Source organism: Neopsephotus bourkii, unplaced genomic scaffold (assembly GCF_033783945.1).
Source record: "Neopsephotus bourkii isolate Nb327-2 ecotype Australia unplaced genomic scaffold, CSIRO-AGI_Nbou_v1 NB_1760, whole genome shotgun sequence".
Classification (NCBI taxonomy): domain Eukaryota; kingdom Metazoa; phylum Chordata; class Aves; order Psittaciformes; family Psittacidae; genus Neopsephotus; species Neopsephotus bourkii.
This window is the reverse complement of record NW_026902234.1, coordinates 2,217,918-2,242,489: the sequence shown is the minus strand read 5'-3', so window position 1 is coordinate 2,242,489 and position 24,572 is coordinate 2,217,918. Positions and strand designations below refer to the sequence as shown.

Sequence of the window (24,572 nt, the reverse complement as noted above, 5' to 3'; positions counted from 1 at the left end):
AGAGCCTTGTTACCCTTTAACTAGAGGCTAAAGGAAGAAGTTGCGCTTCAGATACATTTTTTTTTTTTCATCAATCACATGCTTAAAACTATTCACTGGAGACTGGGAGACTAAATCCCTTAGTGTCTCTGCCCTGTCCCTAGTCAGTTCTAATCCCACAGTGCAGTTTAGCTACATGTGGATGTCATGTATCATGATGGTAAATACAGGCTGACAGCTCTTACTTAGATTGCTTTCATCTCTTCACTTCATTGGCATTTTAGTGTTTCACATTATCAATTCTGTTTTTGGGAAGGAGGCCAGTGTGTAAATCTTCGGGATAAAAGATCCTGAGTAGGTTAGCAAGTGGGTTGGCACTGTGGCCTGATGGGCTGAAGCAATCCATGTGGGAGGCAGGCTGCACAAACAAATTCTGGCTTTACAGGACCGAAGGCAAGAAACGAAAAGGCCATCTGAAAACCTGCAATGAGGAAATGAAATTAAGTGCAGCAGCTAATTTGTACATGGTCATAATGACTAGATAGGAAAGAACTAAGCGGCCTTTCAGGGCTAAATCCCCCTGAGATCCACCAGGCTTGCACAGTGCAGCTGCACAACCATGTACCAGTGGCAGTTCTTGATTTACAACCACATGGTGTCGGCTCAGGCATAACCTCGGAGAGCAGTTCAGCTCCTTACTTTTGGGACTGGAACTAGGCTCAAGTACCTCTGCACAGCACTGCACCCTCACAGCTGGTCATGCCCCTTCCTGATCACCAGGGACTTGATTTAACCTGGCTGAAACAGCAGTGAATGTGCCTACAAAACTCCACCCTGACTGTGCTCTGCCCCACCACTATCAAGGACTGACTTCAGCAAAACCAGCCTACTTGTGGTACTGCTCCAGCATAGAAGATCACAGACCCTCCCTGCTCACACTCTACAGTGGACACAATGCATCAGCTCTTTGTCACCAAATCACTCCTCACAAACAAGCAGCAGCTTTACTTCAGAAATAGATCAGCCTGATGTAATGCTGTGACTGGCCAAATATGAGCTACTCTGAAGTGAAGGGTTGAATTACTATTAATGCCAGACTGGGAATTCACTTTGCAATATGGATGGTCATTTATTTATTGTTTTATCATGACACATAAAATGCTATGGCTGCAATATCAAAATATGGTGTCACTTATAAAATACCAGTATTATTAATGTGATGGTAAGATACTGTTAACATTTACAGAGACGTGTATAATGATTTGATAGTCTTGCCTAATAGTTTGATCCAGTGACAAAACACCTTGGCAAGCAGATGATGGATGGAATACAGTGCCTATTTATTATCATGTTTTTTCCTCCTTGGTAACTGAATGGTCTATGATGATATCAGTAATTATTGCTGAATCTATTCCTTTTGTATATGGTAGATAGGTCCTTTGCCTTTACAGTATGTGTCAGAATAAAAGAGAAGCATCTGAAAAATAAAAAGACAGCATTTCCTTACAAAATGAGATGAAAAAATAAAACAATATAAATGGAACTTTCAAGGGTTTCTTTTTATATTTAAAGCTCTTATTTCAATATACTGTATTTAAACATTCTTAAATAATCCTTCTGTACCTTTGGTTTTCTGTTTCATCTTTGGAAACAAATAATATCATTATAAACGTGTGCAAATAGAAAATATATAAATATATTTAAGGCCCATGTCATAAAAAGGTGGTCTCAGAATTGTCACTTTTACAAAGATCAGATGAGGACCCTTTCATTTTGTCCTGCAAGTTATTTGAGCTCTGTTCTTTTAAGCCTTTGAAGTCCACATGCAAAGAAGAGCCAAGCACACGCATACTGTCCTGCGTTTCATTTTGTAAACTGCTCGATGACACCTGTAAAACAGTCCCAATGCGACTGAACAACGGAGTTGATGTGATCCACTTCAGCAAACTGAAATCTGCTTGGTTGACTGCTGAGCTCCATGGGAATGTTGCTCCAACAGGCAATGACTCCACGTCTGAAGTGCTGTGTCTAACTTCATGAAATCCCATGGACCTTTCTAGATTACCTGATGATGAGGGGAATTTATTTTCCCCATACAACACAGAACCCTGGGGAGAGGCAGCCACAGTCTGATCAGTTGTATGTTCCGCCTTTGGGTACTCTTGGAAGAGTGACTCGCTTGTTTGAAGACATGCTGACAAAGGTGTGCTTTGGTTGTAAGCCTTATAAAAATCACTAGTGTTTGAGCGAAGGCTTGGTGAGAAGCTGACTGCAAAGGGTTGTGTCTGACATACTGTTTCATTTACATTCAACTTGGTCAGAAGCTGGGTGCGAATCTCTGGGGACAGTTTACTCAGCTGGCGTCCAAGCTGAAGCTGGGTTGGGAAGAGTGTTCCCTGAAGGGTTCTGTACAGAAATCTGCAAGAGGAGAATGTGCACATGAAAAGAACTGAAGGAAGTAAGTATCTAGGAGAAAATATCCAAGACAAAAGGACAACACAGGAAAATAAGGGAGTTTTTAATGTGCCTTTTACACAAGAAATCTTGCAAATGAAAAGCTCTGAATGTTGTGCTAATATTTTGATTAATAACAAGCAGCATAATAAATCTGTACATTTAGCCAGTGATCCACCTTGTGATTGCAGTCTTTCATCTTTCCTGACGAAAAATCAATGGGGATCAGTCTGCAGAGCATGCCCTCTACATCCAGAAGTAGGCAAGTAAGTCAACAACCTGCTATCAGAATTTCTGTACTGTGCATGTTATGGGGGAATGGGTTGAATAAAGAAGCAGCACAGGAAACCTCACAGGATACTAAACCTCTGCATGGCCAGGAGGTTTGACCAACAGTCTACAATTGGCCTATGGCCAGGAGCTATATGTGTCTCTTCCTGTGGTCAGAAGCACAGGAGAGGTTAAACAACCTGAATTCACATAATCAGCCACTGAAAAAAACCTGACTTGGCTGGTAAGGAAGAAAAAAAGAGGGGGACTGAAAAAAGGAATGTTTCTTGTCTTCCCCATAACATGTATAAATTACTTTCATATATGAAAAAAACATGAAAGAAGACACAATACCTGGGCAGCAATGCTATGACAGGTGATATAATGCAAGTGAAATAGAACATAGGGTCTCCCATCAGCCTTTCCATAGTCCAGTAGGGATTGGATGGAGGATGACATACTGGGCAGGAAGCATTGTAAACCAGAGCCACAAAGAAAAATAAGAGGATACTGAAGATGCAAGATGACCAGTGGAGAAAAGTCTAGAACAAAAAACCCAACAGAATAATCATTTTTTGTATTCTGAGAAATTTGCTGATTCTGAATTAAAACTTCTTAATGCCTGGAGCAAAATCCATGCACAGCAAACAGTTCAGAGCCTTCTATTTTCAAAAAATCTAATTACAGATACAATGCTACTAAGCTGTTTGCAGATCACAGTTTAAAACCTTTTTCATGTTTGCTTAAAATGATTGCTAAAAACAGAACACGCTGAGGAAACAAAACTACCATCTTCTGTTTTTGAAGAACAGCACTAAGAAACAAATGACATATATGCCAGTGATTTTCTATGTAGACTGTGGGCACCTTACCCAAGTTTTGGTTTCAATAGCCAGATGCGAGATGATGGTAAAAAGAGCTATTGTAGTGATAGGAGTACCCCAGGAGAAGATATCCACCTCCGAATCATAGTAAGCCTGTAAAGGAGGAGACAGAATTTAGCTCAAGTTATGTTGCCAGTTCCCAAAATGCTCGAAATAGAATGGCTTAAACCAAACACTTACAAAATAGGGGATGAAGAAGCAAACCAGGCTTTGATACATAGCATCAATCATGTTCATCCAAAACATGTGTGGTTGGTACTCCTGTGACATTAAAAAAATACAAGAAAATCAGAGCCTAATAAAAATGCAGTTTGCTGGGAGAGGTATTTGAGGGGGATATTCCAATTCCTTGTACAAACAGCTTCACAACTTTGCCCATCAGTTCCCCTTGGGGATCAAGTATGAAGAGCCTATCTGAAAATCACTTGCTTTTTTCTCTGGCAGAAGGTGTAATTTAAATCTGACCCTCAGGCCAGCAAACATTTATGAAGGTGCTCAACTTTATGCACTACAGTTAAAATCGCTGATTTCACAAGCTGCTCTTAGGTGTAAACACGTGAATAAATGGGTTTTTCATCATGTATGTAAAAGCACAGGGTATTTCTTCTCAAGAGAGAGAAAACAGAAAATGCACACATACTTAGAAAAGAATACCCACAACGATCTTTAGCAATAACTAACGCAGCAATGTATAAATGTTATAAATATGTATATAAACCATACATATATATGTATCTGTGTGTACACAAAATTGCTTGTTATGAAAAAATATTAACTAACATTTTGGTTTAAAGAAATGTGCAATTACAAGGGCATCACTGGTCATATAAAAGACCTAGATATAAGGAAAAATAGTAAATAGCAAAACATTTATTTAATTTTGGTTTATAGGCTACATCTTCAACCACTGGGTTCATCAGAGCTCCTTTTCTCTATGGAAAATATCACTGCAGCCTAAAAATAGGAATTGAAAGATGCTTAGAAAGAATTATGATGTTCTTTTGCCTACTGAAATATCATGCGGTTAAGGCCTGGAACAGGTTGTTCAGAGAGACACTGGGATCTCCATTGTTAGAAACATTCAAAACTTCATCTAGCTGAAGCTGCTTTGGCCACGGGTCTAGATCAGATGGCCTCCAGAGCCATCTGAATTACTCTAAAGCTCTATAGGCTTGAATCAGTGATATCTTTTTGAAAGGCATCCTGCCTGAAGCAGGATTTTTGGACAGTTTTTAAAATGCCTTTTTTAGGTAACTTCAGAGTATATGCTTACTAGATTTCAGACAAACTTAAAATGGTCCATGGGCTTGCCTATGAGAAATAATCGTACTGTGAACCTGGGAGACTTCTATCCTCAGATTGCCTGCTGAAGACAGGCTGACCCAACTATCCAACAAGCTTAAGCCATTACAAGATTTCTATCACCTTAAAAATGTGCAAGAAAGGAAGGTATTACTGTTACAGATCTTTAAAGTGGCATGTACTAGAACATAAGAAATGCAGAAAACGGAAAACAACATCTGGGTGAAAAAGAGATAATTTTGTCTAAAACACTAACAATAAGTTACACTAAAATTCTCCTTTCACCTTTCCAGGACAGTGTCCAGCAATGTCACTAGATGTGTGGGGTACCAAATGCAGGTTAGAATACAGTTAGAAGCCAAACCCATTCACTGTCTCCTCTCAGAGGGCACAATGTCAGATACTTTTAAGAAAGGCTTTCACCTTGGAAGCAGTGTCTCAAAAATGGATAGTTTTGCCAAGCAGAAAGATTTTCTCACAGTACACTGTAGTTGTAATTACCAAAAATGGTTTGGCTCAAATCCCTCTTGCAATTCCTTCTGTTTTCATTGTACAATTCAAGCAGATGGGAACAAGGTATTTTCAACAGACATCTCAGCTTAATCTGTCATCTGCTGGTGACTATCTCCCTCAGAATCTATTGACCTCTGTGCCTACTCCTAAAGCCATTTTTCTCTTCTGACTGTAAAGGGCTGGGGTCCTTGCGTAAATATTCTGAGGTTATTCTACAAAAGTCTTCCCTTAATCTACAAGGTATAATCTGTTTCACTTCTGTGGTTATTTGTGAGCCTTAGAGCATGCAGACTTCTCTCCCATTATTTCAAAATACAGCTGGGGTTTTTTTGTGTTTCTTTTTCTTTTAAATGCGCTTCTGGCATTTAGATACTTTGACTCCGATGAAAAATACCACAAAACAGTAACAGCGACTTCTCAGCCTGTTGCTATCAGTCATCCACCCTTTGGGAACAGGGTTGGTTTTCAATTGAAACTAAAGACATTTAGGAAAAAGATTATGAAAAGCAAGAAGTGTTTACCTCCATATTTTGGCCACTTTTATAAAGCTGAGGCACAGCAATTAACACTTCAGCTGGCACGTCCTTATCCAGCACACCAGTAATCAGTTGTGGAAGAGAAGAGAAGAGTAAATTAAAGAAGATGAGATACCATTGATCAACCATTGATGAGCCAGAGAACCCGCAGTAGAACTGGTACCAGAAGAGAAGGGCCACAAACATCTAAAACAGAAAAAGCAATGATGTAAATATGCAACATAAGCAGAAACATCATTTAATTGTATTCTGAAACCATTCTGATTCCAGTTCTGCAAGGACTTACCTATGAATGTTAAACACATGAGTAATCCTTCTAAGGATACCTAGTCTTTAACTTACTATTCCTGCTGCTTAGCTAGACTACAAATATTTGGCACACCTCCAGTCTTTCTACTGCTGGAACCTCAGCTCTCAGGTGTCAGGGATGCCTTCACACAAAATTAACTTTCAGTTCTAGCCATAAAAAGCTCTCCCAACCATCACCGATCTCTAGGTATCCGAGTACTGATGTCACAGCACTAACATTACTATCGTAAGAGTAAGCTTCTCCATAGTAATATCCTCTACTGGCTTGAGGTATTTTGGGAGGCTCTGATGGTCTGCAATAGGTAAATGCAGAGCCTTTTTGCAAGACCAACATGAGACTAGCAGCAGCAAGGGAAGTGAAACTGTAAGGTGTAGCAGATTTGTCACAACTGTTCTGTCTCTGTGCTCTGAAATGAGGTAAATCAGCAGTGCTGTTAAGAACCCTTCATCTCCTTTACTCTTTGGCTGTATAAAGAAATCAGCTGTACACACAGCTGCAGTGGGATTGCTCACATAGTCAGGTTGGAATCACCCAGAAAAGGACAAAGCACACAATTCTACAGTCTCTGCAGCATGGAGAAACCAGAGGTTTTTAGGACTCAGAAGAGGTGCTTATCTCATCTGGTGAGGGTGGATTTGAGGCAGAGAAAAAGATGGGCAGCTTCCTAGGGAAATAAATTCCTAGGCTTGGTCCTCCTAAACCTGCAGTTTTTCTTGCTCTTCGTAAAGTGACTAACACCAAGACGAAGGGAACAATAAAAACCCCTGGCAACTGTCCCTTGAGGTTCTCCCCAGTTTTAACTTCCTCTGGCCACAGCAGAGAGTGAGTTACCAGAGCTCACCCTCTGCAGTACAACTGGCTGGGAGACAGCAACTTTAATTGCAAAAGTGAACAGATTTTGAAATTTATTTCCTTTCCACATCCAAAACCCAACAAAACTTCCTGAGTCTTTTCTCAAAATAGAATTGCAATAAATATGTGAATTTAGATACTTTTCTCTTACTCCTTTGAAATAGACAAAATCCAGCTAATCTGGACCTAATAAATTTTCCTCTCTAGAGCCTTGCTAAAATTAACCTGTATTGGGAACAGTCTGGCTCTGACAAAAATGGGCAGTTTGATGAAAATAGCTGAAAATTCTCCTACCCCTCTCATATGGGTCTCAGCAGTGTTGTCAAAGAAAGCTGTACAGATAAATGACATTTCAGTAGCCAAGCTTAAATCAGATTTCCCTCTGCCTCTGAAGTTTTATTTTGGATTAAACAAGTGTTTAATTTAATTTCAAATATAATGTTCCCTTTTGCTTCTGCGCATTTCCCTCCTGAAAAAGTCAAGCAAATTTACATAAAAACTGAATTAGATTTTAAATACAAAAGGTTTCCTTCTTTTCCCCAGATGAGACTGCTTTGTGAATGTGAGTCCAGGCAGAATTTCTCAGTCAATGAAGTATATATCAAAAGATGTCCAGTGCTGTCTTGCAGAGATAATGTATAAAGGGTAAGAAGCAGTGCATTCTTCTGCAGGTAGAATTTTCTTTACATGAAATCCCTTTTCATCAAGCTAAGATATTCCCAGTCATGCTATGTTTTAGCTTATATTTCACTTGTATTTTTTTATCTTCACCAAGCCAAACATCTCCTTGGATAAGTCAACTGAGTTTCCAAATGGCTTTTGCAGCAATTTGGAGTTTAAACTTTGAGTTAAACAGGTCCTAGTGGTGAACGGAAAATTTCATAATATAAGCAAATGGGGAAAAAAAACCATCTGAGGAAACAGAAAGCTTGCAGAACATTTGCAGTGTAGCTATCTTGACTCTCTGCAAAGAATCATCCAGAATAGTCTCCTTTCAAAAGGATCAGGTGCTCACATCTTTCATTTCTGGAATATTCTTTCCTTAAGGGCAGACACTATGTCAGACATATTCATGTCTATATGCTGGATACCTCTCTACAGTTTTGGAGTCAGTAGCAACAAGAATTGCTCAGAAAGCTCTTACGGCTGCCGAAGCAGAGCCAACACAAAGAATTTTCTTCAGTTATATTCTGCTGCCTTGAGGCAGCAGCTTCTGAAAATGTCTTACTCAAAATGGCATGAGAAATAGTACTCGTAATCAAGGGAAGTTGTACCAAAAGAAAGGGAAGATTTTACAACAGCTGAACTAAAATGTAGATGTATAAAAATAATCTTTGGCTGCTGATTGCTGGAATGCCTGACGTGTATTACTTCTTTTTGTTATCAGTATTTCAATGTAAGATGGATCTGTACACACTTCTTGGAAGTTCAGATCCAATACTGTCAAGCTAAAGGGTATCTTGGAAATGCATGGCTCTAGGGGTGGGAGTACAGATGTTCAACATCACTCAGGCCTTAATGCCTTAAAATTCAGCCATTTGAACACCAGAGCAGATTTTACTGCTGTGCTTCAACAGGTGGCTCTCCACTCAGTGCAGCATTATTTAAATCTGCTTGCTATTTTAGGCTCAGGCAGCAGTTCAGACATCCAAGTCCCTTTTTTCTTTTATGCCTGGAAGGGTGCTTGCATGCAGTTTCTCATCAGGCCACAGAAGGTATTTTAACATGCTTGTGTTAACACAGACACTTTATTAATTCTTTAGCTCCCTCAGGTACTCCTATGATGTTCAAAAGTTTGAGCAAATGATGGTCTTCTCCTGATAAAATATGAAACTTCAGACTAAGATCAGATGGGAATCAGTCAGACCAAGAAGAACTTGCATTAAGAAGTTGCCACTGATTAAAAAAAAAAGAGAGAATTAGATTAAATTTGAAAAGCAGCTTTTAAAAATATAAAAGCTGTTTTTTTTCTGATATTAAGGATAAAATCCAGTCTCCAGCTCACAGTTCACAAACTGCCCTCTGAAGAAAACACAAGTCTGAAAGCTTTGGCTTTCCTTTTCATTTGCTTCTTCATATCCATTGCTCCCAAGGTGATTTGTAGGTCTTGCAAGTGAGCATACCTGCGTGCCTGCCAGTGACTCCTACCTAGTGTATGGAATTCTCACTTGTCTTGTTAGGCAGTTTTCAATCAATCATCTTTGTACTCCAAGATCAATGCAAAGGGCCTTTGTTAGGGCCAAGGAGTCAAGCTACTGATGGCTCAGTGCCCAGTACTGGACTAACTCCCCGTTTCATACACTAGGGAGGAAACACAGACCTGTAGTCTGTTCTTTAACATAGTGTTCTTCCTTTCTAATGAACTCTTTTGGTTAATTGGGAGTGAGATAAATCAAGAAAAAACCTTCTCCATCTGTATCTGAGACATAAAGAGGACTCAAATGATCTCAAGTCACTAGGGAATATGTACCGTGATTCAAAAGCAACAAGATACAGTCAGGATGAAAAAACACACTGAGTTGCTACTTTGGACCAATGCTGGATGGCTTTGGCATCACAGACGCCTGTGTCTAGCCAGCTGAATTCTGCAAAACTGCTCTATAAAGAAACTTTTCTAAAGCAGATTTGTTATTTCTGTTACCTAATTTGCACATTCAGCAGCACACTGTAGCTGTTATGGAGTGAGTCTTGTATTTCTGCAAATGGCAGCCAGCTGTCTTTCAACTCTGCACATTTCTTTGCAGCTTATTTACAAACCATTTGAAAGCTGACCTAATGCTCACTTAGCACAAAATAAACCATGGAAACATGTGGTGGCATAAAGCTGCCAAGTCAAACACTTACTGCATTTTTGTAGAAGAAATACAGCACCATGTTGGCAAGTCGGGAATAACACCAGTGACCATGAACAAGCAAGAGTTTCTCCAAATGCCGGAACCTTGGGATTGCAAAGTCACTCGCCATCACTGCCTTTAATGAAAGGAAAGTTGGAATCATTGTTGTAAAGCATCACTTTGAACACCAACAGTGAATCTAGTAATCTTCTCAACTCATACAGTCAATGGAAATTGTACTGATGAAGAATGAAATCCATTACAGTGCATCTGAAATGCAGCAACTGCTGCATTGATTTGGAATACCCATGAGCAAACACATCAGCTTGGCAGAACATGCAATGCAACTTGGTCGTTGGCCAAAGGAGATTACACCCTACATTCCAGATGGTGACAAGCAGCAGCAAAAAATGAGAGGTGGGAAAATGGCTGGCAATTCAGCTGCATAAGCATGAAGGCTCAGGGCCCACGTGTGAACATCTTGGTGGCTGTAATATCTTTCTCTGCAAAAACTACAAGGTACTTAACAGGGCAAAATGAATTTCCAGAGAATAAAATGAGAAAAGTACAATTAAGAGGTTGCACCATAAATACTGCACTTTAAAATACAAACCAATAAAAATATTAGCTTTAATTACATTTGCAATCCTGGCTTATAAAGTTTACTCAGCTTTCCTGAGGTGTCAGTATTTTGAGGGATTTTAATCTTTCAAATCGCATGTTTCCTAAAACTGGCTATGAAAAATCACACTGGATGAGACTCCTCTGGGACTGTGCAGACTGCCAAATCACACTGACAAAATGAATCACCCAGTTTCTCTCTACTTCTGACTAGAATGCAGGGTACTGTACCTCTAGATGAGAACTTCTTGTAAATTACGGCTCTATCACAATTATTTCACTATTCTGCTTATCTCTAGCATCACACTAAGGTTTCATTTGAACATTATTTTACGTTTAATTTTATGTTTTAATATCACCTTTCATCTCACAGTTCAGGAAACTGAAAGGAAAAGGTGAGAAACCTCCAAAGGGGCAACAATTTCCTCACACTCTGCAGGGTATATCTTGGTTGTATTTTCAAATGAGAGTCATCTTTCCTTTTAATTTTTCTTAATTCCCTTTCTTGGTAAACCATTAAAAGCATACACTATTAAAACAAACTCTAAAACAGTATGCAAGAGAAGGTGTAGTAATGATTGTAATTTAAGCAGTAGGACATTTTGTAATACATAGACACATTCTGGAATTTCTCAGGTATATAGTGTATAATACACTTATTATAACCTCTCTGCACAGAACAGTCTGATTTGTCTTGCAGACATACAGCTTTCTTGTAGTTTGAGGAGAAGAGAGCTGTGCTACGTCTGCTTCCTTGTCCTCCACCCCATCTCAGCCTATTCCCATGTCAAAACAAAACTGTTAGCTTCTTTTCATTTGTGCTTCTAACATAGTACTTCACAACATACTGTGAAAAGTGTCAGGTTTTTTTTTCTTTTTTATTCCATTTTTATTACAGTGAGGAACACAGTGAGGAAGACAGTGCTATCCAATTACATTTGCATGTTTATTTCCTCTCAAAATATCCCCTTGATTTTCACATTTTTATTTTTTCTTCCAGCTTTTTCACAGGAAAAAGTGATTCATGCTCCACATGCTTCTATAGATTGTGGAAAGAAAATAAATCAGAGAGTATTGCTGTTTCAGACATCTAAATGCTCAACGCCTTCTGAGTACCTGCATGTGTAAGATTCTGACAGTTGTTTATAGTAAGGAGGCCTGCATGGTTCCTTGGGACTTTGCAGTAAAGGAAATCATCTATAAACATTTTCCAGTCTGGTGAAATTTCATTTAGAAAAAAACAGGTAGTTTAATGGGTTAATGAGCAAATAACTGTCAGATTTAAATATACCACAAAAGCCAGGGGCATTTGAAGACTGATTATTGTAAGTGTGTAACTGGAAGTGGCATAATGGCGAGAGGAGTTAAAAAAAAATGCTACAAGCACTATATGTCTTCATGAGGGAAAAAAAAGCGATCTGAATTAATACATAGAGATAGGAGCTGGTAAGTTCATGACAGGATAAGACCCAAGGATTTGGGGGCAGGCTTCTTCGAATTGGCAGGCTTGGAGGGTACCCACTAAAACAATCTCCTTTGGACTCTCTGGAGCCTAGACTGCCTGCAGAATGATGTTGCAAAAGTTATGCAAAGTGTTTGGAGCCTGGTAAAGGCTGTGGAATAACAAATACACTCGGTATCAGCTTAATCCAAGATTTCCTTTTCTTCTGCCCTCATCAGCCATTAAAGTCAGACTCACAGGATCTATAGCTGGGATGCCATACACACAATGAATATCTGAATATTTTTGTGGTAGCTTCTTTCTAGTCTAATTTACAGCTGCTAAGATGTTTAAAGAAACATTTTTAATGGATTGCAGCCTGAAATCTGTCTGTCTGAAGAGCATGGAGGGACATCCATTTGCCCTGGAGACTACTTTGAACCCACTGGGTGATTACAAGAAGAACAAGAGTAATAGTTCTGCTGGGTCAATCTGAAGCCTGTCTTCCCTACTATCCATTCTTCAATTGCAGCCAAGACAGGATGCTTTCAGAAGAGTATATGAATAAAGAAGAAAAACAGCTACTGACTTTTCTCCAGAGTACTGTCCTAGCTTCTGGTGATGTGCATGTCAGAAATGCACAAAGTTGACATCCAAGTTCATAGCTGAGTTAAATTTCTGTTTCATAAATTTGTGTATTGACCCAAATAAATTACAGCATTCATGAAATCCCATGGAATAGAATTCCATAGCCAACTTGTGCACTGTGTGAAGGAGGCTCTTCTTCCCTTTTGAGCAAAACATCCAGCCAGTGTTGCAAAAAATGTAATGTGGGTCAGAGAACCACCCACCGGTAACTAAGTTAAGGATCATGCTCATCTGCTCAGGTCCTCAGGATGGAAACACTTCCCCCCTTCTCTCAAGAACTTTGACATATACTCAGCTACTTTATTTTCTCATGTAATCAGTCTGCACCCAGCCCAAATGCAAGGCAGGTTATGGAAATGAGGTATCCATTCTCTGCGTCTTCCTGCACATCCAGTGCTAACACTGCAACTGAACTGCACTAGAAGAGACAGAGGGAATAGGTAATGCAGTAGGTAATACACCCTACATGTGCACTTGCCCTGTCATCTTTTGAATGTGTTCAGCCTGTGATAAATACACAGGCTGAACACATTCAAAAGATGACAGGGCAAGTCCCCCTATCTTGCTGTTCCCTGGGGCAGGAAATGGGGAGAAAACCAAGACTTGGAACAGTGTGTTGGGAGCAGTGGTTCTGCAAAGGGCTGCAATTTTCTCTTTCTTCAGTGTTCTGCTGTCTGAAAAAGCTGAGGGAGTTTTGTGTGTGACTGGGCTAAGGGTCACCACGACACCATGCAAACATGCCGTATGAGCTTGATGGGCTTGTGCAGCTACTCCCCAGGAGAAGCATACCCAAGCAGTACAGGAGAGAGGAGAATAAAAGCCAGAATAAAGTGAACCTTTATTTCCTGAATAATGCCCAGCTGAGGGTTTTTCCTCCTCTAAGCCAGTAGTTCATAAATGATTTCTTAAAACATATTGCTTAAAGGGATATGGTAAGTTGAATTTTTTGAGAAGGTAACATGTTTAAACTTACCACAGATCTGAGAACTAACAGAAGCTCAAACTCAGGCTGACATCATCCTCACAATGTGCAACTGGCACTCCTGAGAACAGCTTGCTGCTTTTCCTTTTTTTTTGTGCTGGCTACCCAAAGGCAGCTTGGTCAAGCTGACATATGGGGAATGCCGGTTTCACCCTTTCATGGGAGTGCATTTTAGAGAACGAGCAACATTACCTGCATGCCTTCTTGCCCAGATATCCCCACACCAACATCTGCCACTTGTATCATGCTGACATCGTTAGCACCATCACCTGAAGATGACAAGATAGAGTTATGTTATCACTAAGTAGACCAGGAACAGTTAGCAGCAGCTAAGCAAAGGAATACCATTTGCTACTGAGTGTTGACTGAGTATAGCAAGTACTAACTGTTGGGTGAGTATAGTAAAGGCAATGTGGGGTAGGAAAGGATCCATCTTTGTAATATAAGGTTAAAAGCCTGACAAAATTGCCAAGACATTCTGATCTTTGTAGACCTTTTTTTTTTTGTTAAATCATGGAAAAGTAAAAAAAAAGCAAATCCCTCTGTTTTCAGTAAGACCTAAAATTCAAATATCAGTCCTGAAATGCAGAAAAACTAAAACACTAGAAGGCTAAGAATGAGCTTCCCAATACTGCTTCCTGATTAACTCTCTCCTGCAATGAGGTGTGACTAAGACTGAAATTTGCAAGGAGGCCTAAAGCCAGTAATGTCTACACAATAAAAATACAATAAAGTAAAAAAGTAGATGAATTATTGACTTGGGTTGACCAGTCTGAGATCTTTAATACACTCGCCACCTATCAGATTTAACTGCAATGGTTGCATAGTCACCACCCCTTGCTCTGCTTCCCATCATGGTACCACAAGTGACGTGCCATAGAAAGGACACCAGAATGGAACACGTACCTACTTCTTAATCTCTTAAATTTACAGCCAGTGTGCTAGTAGAAAATGAAACGGTATCAGCTGATGAAAAGACACTTGGTTTTAAAATTCAGTGGCTGATTCACATCTCACTCCAGTTTCTCTGCTGTTGGCACATATACCAGTGGTATCTGCTCACCTGACAAAGCTGATGTCTTTGTGACTGTGTGACACAACCCCGAGTTAGCTCCTGCTGGTTAAAAGGAAGGATGTACACAGCTAGGCTTTTAAATGAGAACAAGAGCTAAAGTTCAACCCCCAGGTTCAAGAACACAGAATCACAGAATGGTTTGGGCTGGAAAGGACCTTAGGATTATCTAGTTCCAGCCCTCCTGCCACGGGCAAGGATGCCTCACACTAGACTATATTGCCCAAGGCTCTGTCCAATCTGGCCTTGAAAAGGGTCAGGAAGATTGAGAGCACAAGCTGCCCAGTCTCCACTGGTGTTTTTAAGCATTCTGGATAATTCAAATTAACCAGAGAGACGTTTTTGACAACATATGCAAATGATTATGTGCACAGTTAGTCTGCCAAAAATATAAATTCAGTATGAGGGGGGCACACTTGAGCTAGATATAATATAGTGAGCATGAGTAGTATTATCATCAGTACATATTTGGTGATGTGGATGTCACAGGAGTCTGGCAATTATTATATGTACTTAGAGCTTCTCACGGGGTCCAACCCACATGTTCCTGCTATGATTAACTAAGACAAGCAGATGAAAGCTAGTGTGTTTGTGACAGTACATGCTGCAATCATATCTTCTAATGCAGCACAAGCCTAAATTTGAGAAGAGCTGGTTGACTTTTCTTACACAAAAATCATGAAAACATGGAACATGGTGCCAGATTTAAGACATGGTAACTGACAAAATCTCCCCTCCACCAACTGAGCTATTAGCTGGGAAGAAGTGTAAGCACTGGAATGATGTCAGTTGTAAATCCATTCTTTATGCTGACAAGGCCAAGTCATATCCTAAGCTGTATGGTCAACTTATGATTAAAACCACAGAACTTTGAGTTTAAATATGATTAGATGAAACAACACTGAGCACAAACTTCTTCTGTGCAATACAGCAACTGCAAAGGAGGGGTGTGCATGGCACCAAATAACCCAATTCTTCACAGCTGGGTTTGGACATGCCAAAAACTCATAGCACACCTGGGTCCTGATTGCCTAACTTCTGTAGGAAGAAATCCCAAATACTACTCCAGAGTTCTATCTTGGTTTTGAATAAATATGTTAAGAGCTGTTGGACACATTTTCAGACAAAACTGGAAAGCTATCTGACTTGTGAGGCAGCTGGAAGGGTCCTATCACAAGTCAAAAAATCAAAGTTCTCAAGGCACAGTATACATCAAGGCAGGCTAATTTAAACTGAGATATTTACCTATTGCCAAGGTCATTGCTTTGAGTTTGTCTCTGACTAGTTTCACTACCATGCTCTTTTGGAGTGGAGTAGAGCGACAACACAGTACTGAACGGCACCGCTTGGCTAGTGCAAGAAATTTATCTTCTAGTGTGGGTTCCAGGGCATAAGCTAGAGTCCTTCCATCGATCACTAGGCCCAAGCTGGAAAGCACAGGGGAAGAGGGTGGATAGAGAGGGGTGAACCCAACAGTCATGTTTCCAGTAGCTTCGTCTATCATGTTGTTTGAAAACTTAGACTCTACACATTGCAGACACTGTTCCAGCAAGACAGCACATGTCTCCTGAAAAAAAATTCAAAATAAATACACTTGAGCGAAAAGAACATGTATTCAAATGTTTTCGTTTGCTGTATATTTAGGCAAAAGAAATATGGGGAATGTGTTATATTTGCTGCACTGTTAAAGTTTTAATTTCTAATAATTTTCTATTTGCCCTAAACACTCAATTCCTGCAGCAATGAGGACCTGAAAGATTTAAAATCTAATTCCTTTTTAGCATGCAGTATTATATGCTAAACTAAATTCTTTTAGCTCGTTCTCAGAATAACAGTGCTGGGAAATGATACAATCAGTATCAGTACCAAGTTAAGTATGGTGATGAACACCATGCATACGCCTACAACTCAGATCAAGTAGTTATGCATTGTTAAAGGCCAATTAAAGGTTATTTAAGCTGAATTCTCTCACCTAGCCATACTCAACTAGAAGATGTTATTAAGAATAGATGAACATTTGAAATGAAATGCTAATGGTCTTACAAGTAAGCGTGGCAAAAAATAAAGAACATGGAAAATAAATTTACCAGTTCAGTTGATACATTCAAGAATGGAAAATGCTGTTATCTTTGCTTCCTTTTCAAAAGAATATGGAGCTGGATACTGCTGGCCTACCTCTCTCTGCTGATCTGAAGTCTAATTTTATCATCCCATTAAGGGACGACAGCACTATCAGTCTGGCTCCTTGTATATTAGACCGTACCAGTAAACTCTTTGTGACTGTGCTTACAAAGTTGAGCACAGGAAAGACCAGTAATTCAGAAGAATTAGAAAAGGTCTGTTAGGAAGCAAGACATTACTGTAGATGTGGCTTGCTGATTCTCAGTGTTAGCATCAAAATTTAAGTATTGCTTCTATCTCCAGAGAAAAAGCCACCTGAGAAAACACGAATGACTAAGTTATCTAAAGACTACATTTCAGCAGTTAAAAATAAAGCACAAATTCCCAACAGGTTGCTTTTGGAGACCCATTAGTGCCAATAAGCAAAACCAGGGATATTTTGAGAATGCATACTGAAGGAAAGCATTAATGCTGCTATGGCATATTTTACTTCATGTTGGAGACGACTACACACAGTTACATGTCTGTTACACATGTCTTCAGTAAGTTTAGGATACATGACACTATGAGTTAGAAACATGCATCACTGAAAAGTATTCAAAGACATGTCGTACCTGAAAATTACAAAGCAGGAAAAGAAGGAAACAAACAAAAAAAAATCCACAAAAAAGAGGAAAGCCATCAAACTTTTAATTGTACAAGTTGAAAATAAAGCAAAGCTAGTTCACAAGTAAACTTCTGTATCAGATCTGCTTACTGGTGATTCAGCATTCAAAGTGATGATTTCTTCATCATGATCCAGTAGCTTGCAGGCATATGCAATATTAACAGCTGTTTCTTGCTTGTCTCCAGTAAGAACCCAAATCTGCAACCCAGCTTTACGCAAGTTTGCAATGGTTTCTGGAACACCATCCTGTAAACGGTCTTCAATGCCAGTTGCACCTAAGCACATAGAAAAAGCAAAACATTCCCCATTAAATAAACACTTAGGGTTCACCTGAAATTGTTAAGTTTGCATTTTTCTAAAAAGCCCCAGCAAGTACCTTTACTGGAAATAGCTGAACTACCAATGGTTGCAAGATTTGGGCAGCTTTTTGGGGGTATTAAGAAAGAGAAGTGGGAAGTAGGTGGGGTAAACATCTTCATCAACAGTCAACACCAAATCCAGAATTCAAAACTTCAGAAGCACTATGACATCATTTGTAGTCTCAGAGGTTCACAAAGGTTGCATCTTTGCTTATTCTCTCTCTCCTCTTCACCATTTCTTCAGAATGTTGTTAGAGAATATACTGTTGTTTCTAGATTTCAGTTCTTAAGGGTCTTAACTGCCTTTCCTCAACCAGAAGAGGCTGGGTCACTACAGATTTCTCCCATTAGAAGGTGAAGGATGGCAGGACTGGAGCTTGGCAACAGCACATTAGGCTGCAGACATAAACTTTTTCCTGACTTGTTGCCACTTTTTGCTCTTGCAGAAAGACGTTGGTTGCCAAACGAGATATAGCAGAGAATAAATCATAAATCTGTTGGCCATGATATGAAAGTAAAATGTGGCTTTTTCGTGCTTCCAATGTATCTTTATACCTGTTTCTAAGTATCTTTCCTATGCTTTCATAGATCAATTGACAGAAACAAGATTTTCAAATACTGTAGCAAAAGCTGCTCAGGATCAAGTTCAGTGCCATCAGTGCTCCACTATGTTTCTGAGAGGCTTGGATGTGAGAAAATGTAAGTCCTCACTACTACGGAATGAGGAGATGACAGACATGCAAGTTACCTGGAACAGCAGGAAAAGCAAAATAAACTTTTATCAGCTATGTATTACTCCTATGGTTGTTCCTTGAAGAAAACACTTTAGCAGTAGAAGTCCACCTGAAGTCTGACCATCAGTCATGTTGGCAGAAACACATTCTTAGGGCAATGTTGGGAGAGATATTACTATCCAGAAAAAAGAGAAGACATTCCTGTTCCAGACTCACTCTTTCATTCCCACAACCTACTCATAACTGATCATTGGAAGATACAAACCACAGTATAAGGTTCTTGGGGAATGACTGAACAGGTAGTTTACTACTGGCCAGAGCTTACTTATTTGTCTGGCAGTTCAATTTCTTCAATTCCTTCTCCCTCATTCCCCAGAGTGCAGCCAGAGCCAACAGGCACAACCATGGTGGGATCTTCCTGACTGCTGTGGTCCAGATTAGTCACCTCATGCTGCCCTTCAAGTCAGAGGACAGAAACAGACACTTCAAGGGCATGATTCATTTAATCCTAAAGCAGGTATCTAGGACAGACCGAATGAACTCCACTTTCTTCTTCTGTCTCTCCACTGGTTATGTGAGGAACCTTAGAGATCTGTAGTAAATACATGAGAAGCTGGGTGAGCTGGATCTCATCTCCCGGAGACAGGCATGTTGGCAATTGTGAAAGCCATTATCTTCAACAGTGTTATGGCTGTCCCGGTTTCTTTGCCAGAGACAGCAGTTGGATACTTGGAGTAATAGTGAATATATATATATATACATTTTAGAATCTCAGTGCATTCAACATCTCAACACAGCAGATGAAGAGTATGACTTAGTTCTTGGAATACATCTTGCATACACTGATTTCAACTGCATCATTAGGAAGTAATGCAATCCCCTTCCACAGAATACACAGGCCCTGAGTGCATGTGCTGAACGCGATGTGTGAGAGTTCTCACAAATGCAGTTTATGAGCATTGCTTTATGAATGCCCCTGGAGTCATGCAAATCTCTGACACGCTGAAGTGTCACTAAGATAACAAAATTCTGTAGTCAGTTTGGGGCCAAGTCCTCCTCCTGTTTCAAGGGTCAGTTCCCATTTATGATATTGATTCTAATTCATCCCTGGTACTACTACACACATTTCACTAGCGATAAAATGATGCCAGGAGCAAGGAAAACAGGGCGTCTGTTATGTTAATTATATCCCTTCCTTTGTGGTGCTCCACATGACAGCCATGACAAAGTCCAAAAGAAGCCAATTTCTATACTGTCAGAAACCATTTAAGGGAAAGAATGGATTTCATAGCCAAGCTCTCAGATTTTTTTAACACATTTTAATCTCATGTCCAGCTCTCATTTCATTACCTAGCAGATGCAGATTCTTCTCTATCCGCAGTGCTGACTGAAACAGACGTTCCTCACGATTTTCAACAGAGGATTCTGCTTCTAAATGACTTTTTAACCAACAGGCATACTCTTCCTTGCTAAGAACCTATTAAAAAGAGTATGTGAGGGTACAGTCAATGTGATGCAGAGGCATTCATACTTTACTGAATAAAATGAAAAAGAAGTTATGAATCAAGAGCAATAAATTAATAACTGCCTTCAGTGATCTTTGTCAAGACTCTCCTTAAGAGCAACCTAAGAGTCTTCTTTTACTTACTCTTTTTGCAATACAGAGGGTCCGCAGTCCATCTGCAGCATACAGATTAAGGTAATTCTGAGTTTTGCTTTGGATTTTTTTTTGATGTCTGCCCCGAGGGTCATCTACATAGGAATAAAAAAGAAATCAGTGATTAAGAAATAACTGCAGTTGAATGGACTCAGAGAATAAAACCTTGTCTACAGTACTCACTGTAACAGCACTTTATAACTGATACTTTTAAAGAGCTACTGATGTCTCCTGCGAAACTCAAGTAAAACATTCCATTTAGAAAAAAACACCTTTTCTTTTTGTTCTGTCTTTTCTCTCTTCAAAAGTCATTGTGAATATATGCTAGAAAGACCTTTATTACCTCACTCCTTAAGTATTTATTTGCTCTGAATAAATTAAGAAATCATTATAATTTTCACAGCAAATCATAATTGTCAGGAAGTATAATTTCAAATACACTACTAGCAAACGCTTCCTTACATCTCATCACATGCAAAAAATGACACTTAAAAATAGCACTTAGTTTTCCACCAAGGTTAATATCTCTAAAGAACCAGAAACAGTGCGTCATTTTGTACATCTAGGTGTATAAAGGTCATTCTGTTACTGCTGTACTGATAGTACCTATCGATCTGAGTCAAAGCAAAAAGTTTTGGGTCTGAGTGTGTTTTCATTCAGAAGAGCACTTCTACAGATCTCACAGCTAGATTCTGCCTTGAAGGAAGCCACATAACTTTCACTTAGCTTTATTCTTCACTTAAAGCCATGTGTAAGAAATCAAAATCAGGCCTGAGCAGCTGATCCTTTTCTCTCTGTAGCTGGGACTGGCTCACATTGCTCACACAATGATCAAAAAGAGTAATGAATTCACAGTAATACAATCTGTTCCACCTCGTTACCTAAAATGATGTCTTCAAAAGTTAAAAACAGGTGGTCTGCATCTTTTAGATCATCTACCGTCAATACAGGTTTATGTAAACTTAAATAATATAAATTGCAGGGTTAGTACAAGCTGGTAAGTTTTTAGATTTGAACCACTGAATGAGAATGCCCTGTAACTTATGGCACATTTTCCTACATCCTGATGTATTTTTATTTTTTTCTCTTAAAGTCTGCATGGTTTTAGGGGTGTAGAATCATTTCAGGGCAAGGAAGAGATTCAGAGCAGCCCTGCGGAGAAGGACTTGGGGGTGCTGGTCGATGAGAAAATGAACATGAGCCAGCAGTGTGCGCTTGCAGCCCAGAAAGCCAACCGTATCCTGGGCTGCATCAAAAGGAGTGTGACCAGCAGGTCCAAGGAGGTGATCCTGCCCCGCTACTCTGCTCTTGTGAGACCTCACTTGGAGTATTGTGTACACTTCTGGTGTTCTCAACATAAAAAGGACATGGAACTGTTGGAACAAGTCCAGAGGAGGGCCACAAGGATGATCAGGGGACTGGAGCACCTCCTGTATGAAGACAGGCTGAGAAAGTTGGGGCTGTTCAGCCTGGAGAAGAGAAGGCCGCGTGGAGACCTCATAGCAGCCTTCCAGTATCTGAAGGGGGCCTATAGTGATGCTGGGGATGGACTCTTCATTAGGGACTGTAGTGACAGGACAAGGGGTAATGGGTTAAAACTTAAACAGGGGAAGTTTAGATTGGATATAAGGAGGAAATTCTTTCCTGTTAGGGTGGTGAGGCACTGGAATAGGTTGCCCAGGGAGGTTGTGAATGCTCCGTCCCTGGCTGTGTTGAAGGCCAGGTTGGATGAGGCCTTGGGTGATATGTTTCAGTATGTGGTGTCCCTGCCCATGGCAGGGGGGTTGGAACTAGATGATCTTAAGGTGCTTTCCAACCCTAACTATTCTATGATTCTATGATTCTGTGATTCTATAATTTTGAACCTGGAGTTGTTACAAATATTGCTTAATGCAATAGTTATGTTAGTGGTACTTGCACAAAGATCAGTCAGAGTCAGGTGAATGCTACTCATGACTAGACGTTTGAGCTCCTGAAGAGACCTACTACATATGACCTCAGTTCACTACTGGATATGCTCAGCTTACCATACTGAAAACCTAAAGGCACTATACCCTTATACAATGCATTTAATATGGGTACCTAAATTAGATGACACAATTGTCTTACTGTTTATACATTTTGGCACCTGTTTTCCCAGTTTGCATTCATACCCACTGTGATCTTGCTATGTGAAACCATGTATATACATACACACATCTGACTATAAACTTACATAGCATTCAGCACTTTGACATTTATACAGCAGTACAGTGTCTAGCTGGGCATCCAGAGGCTCCAGCACAAACACATACAAGTACTGATGCTGTAGGAAGAAGCTGGGAGCTTGGAATCCCAATATTTTGGGTTTTGTTCCTGTTACCTCAACCACGTATCAGCACATTTTACAAATGGTATAGCTATTTTCTCACCTTTGAAGACCATCCTAATCTGTAGGTCTGTAAAGCTGGGAGTGTACATACCCAGATGGTCTTAAGGGACTCCAAGAAGACTGTGGTATTTCATGCATACCTTTGTTTCAGTTCCATCTCTGATTAAGGTCATGAGGTGAATACTGGTAGGAATATTCTGGTGCACCTGCCCATCTATTAAAGCTACCCATGCTATAACTATAAAGCTAACTATGCTATCACTATTGATTTTCTCAAAGGGACAATACAGATATATTATTCTGGAAGAATATTCCCACAAACACCGCTTGCAATTTGAAAGCCCTTTCTTACACTATACTTTGTGGCTCAGACACAAACACGGTTCCTTCAGAAGCTATTAAAACAACTTACAGTTAGATTCAGCTGAAACATAAAGTGGAAATATACCATACTGAACTGGCAGCCTACCTCAGTCTCATTTAGCTTCTTTTCTACTTGTGAATTATAATCTTTTTGGCATACGTGACTTGGCTGTGTAATATAAGACTTTTTCTTTCTTCTGGGAGAAGTAATACAGCAAACCTTCTTGGAGGCTTTTTGTATTAGTGAGTCAGCTCTTCTAACTTCAGAAGAATAAAGTAGGCACGCATTCTTTCTAATTTATTGTGGTACATTACTATTCTAGAGAGAAATGCCGTATTTTTTGTAAAAGCCACGTTAAATTGCCCTGCGGGAGTGGCTATTTCCATCACCGGCTGATTTCAAATGGTGCAAACTTGAATAGGTGCTTAAACACATCAAAAGTTGTTTCTACCCCTTTAAGGTTAAGTGGTGTTAATCACTTCAGATCTGTCTGAATACCATGGGCTCTGATGCAGTGATCATAATGTCAAATGCTAATACCACCTTCAATGAACAAAGACAGTAATTATCTACAAGTAGAGATGTGCACACCATTTTCTGTGCAAATTCTTAATTCCAGCATGGACGACTCCATCTGCCTCATCCACTAGCTTACCAATGACAGCTAATGCCCCTTCTAGCTCTTCATGTTCCTCACCAGTTTTCCTCTGAGATTCACCTTGTCCTCAGAAGTTAAAAGGGGGGAAGGAATCTCTCGCAGATAGAACCCAGTTGTGGAGATTCTTTTCAGCTGGGATGTAAGTCTCTATGTTGAGAAGTGTGACCACATGTACCACGTCAGTGACAAACAGCAAGTAAGTCTCCAGAAGAATGACAGAGAGATAGTGGTGTTCTGCCTGCTTCATTTCCTTCCACAATCACAAGCTGCAGAAAGCCAGTCCAATCACTGTTTTCTCAATGACTTATGTTCCCAGTTCCTGTGTGAGTTGGGTATTGACTCAAACTGTAATTTTCTTATTTGTGAACATGATGATTGAGATAAAGTAAAAACAATACGCTCCTGGGGATCATTTCAAGGCTTTTGGAAATAACTGTATGCTCTCAGAAAGAATCAGGTTTCACAGCCTCAACTAAATACACAGACAGAGTAAATGGAGTCAATTCAGGAACTTAAAAGTTTTGAAGCTCATGGTGAATTCTGATTTTCTGTAAGACACAACTGAAGTTACAACATAATACTTTTGCTTCTGATTTCGGCCTGTTCCTCATGTCGTGGGACAAAACAGGGACCTTTTTGTCTGATAGGACCCAGTCATGCCATGTGATGTTTGTTGGAGTTGCGGGATTATGGACACAGTGTTGCCTTACTCCCTCAGTGTAAGGGCACAAGTTCTACAAAGTCCTGAGATGCACTCCTGACTGGTACACAACTTACATGCCCCTCCGGCACTAAGCAAAAGCAAGCACTAGGATAAGCTGTCTTGTCTATTCACTTATTGGTCAATTCCTTAAAATGATAAATGCCTGAATCCTCTCCTAGCATTATATCTCCTCTCACACTCACATTCCACCATCACCAGAGAACAGGATGAAACCACTGA

At 39.8% G+C, this 24,572-nt stretch overlaps 1 protein-coding gene across 2 annotated transcripts in view; it reads right to left on the bottom strand.

The window, feature by feature from the left end:
* Positions 1 to 1,295: 1,295 nt before the first annotated feature.
* Positions 1,296 to 24,572, bottom strand: part of ATP10A (ATPase phospholipid transporting 10A (putative)) — a 108,395-nt gene continuing 85,118 nt past the window's right edge. For both annotated transcript variants that reach the window (XM_061377890.1, XM_061377891.1), the window contains 11 exons: positions 20,228 to 20,331; positions 19,930 to 20,056; positions 17,577 to 17,761; positions 15,944 to 16,265; positions 13,819 to 13,895; positions 9,945 to 10,070; positions 5,924 to 6,124; positions 3,768 to 3,848; positions 3,576 to 3,680; positions 3,058 to 3,245; positions 1,296 to 2,397 (listed from right to left, as the gene is read on the bottom strand). In XM_061377890.1, coding sequence (XP_061233874.1) covers positions 1,692 to 2,397; positions 3,058 to 3,245; positions 3,576 to 3,680; positions 3,768 to 3,848; positions 5,924 to 6,124; positions 9,945 to 10,070; positions 13,819 to 13,895; positions 15,944 to 16,265; positions 17,577 to 17,761; positions 19,930 to 20,056; positions 20,228 to 20,331 — 2,222 coding nt within the window. In that variant the 3' untranslated portion in view covers positions 1,296 to 1,691. The remainder of the gene's footprint in view (positions 2,398 to 3,057; positions 3,246 to 3,575; positions 3,681 to 3,767; positions 3,849 to 5,923; positions 6,125 to 9,944; positions 10,071 to 13,818; positions 13,896 to 15,943; positions 16,266 to 17,576; positions 17,762 to 19,929; positions 20,057 to 20,227; positions 20,332 to 24,572) is intronic.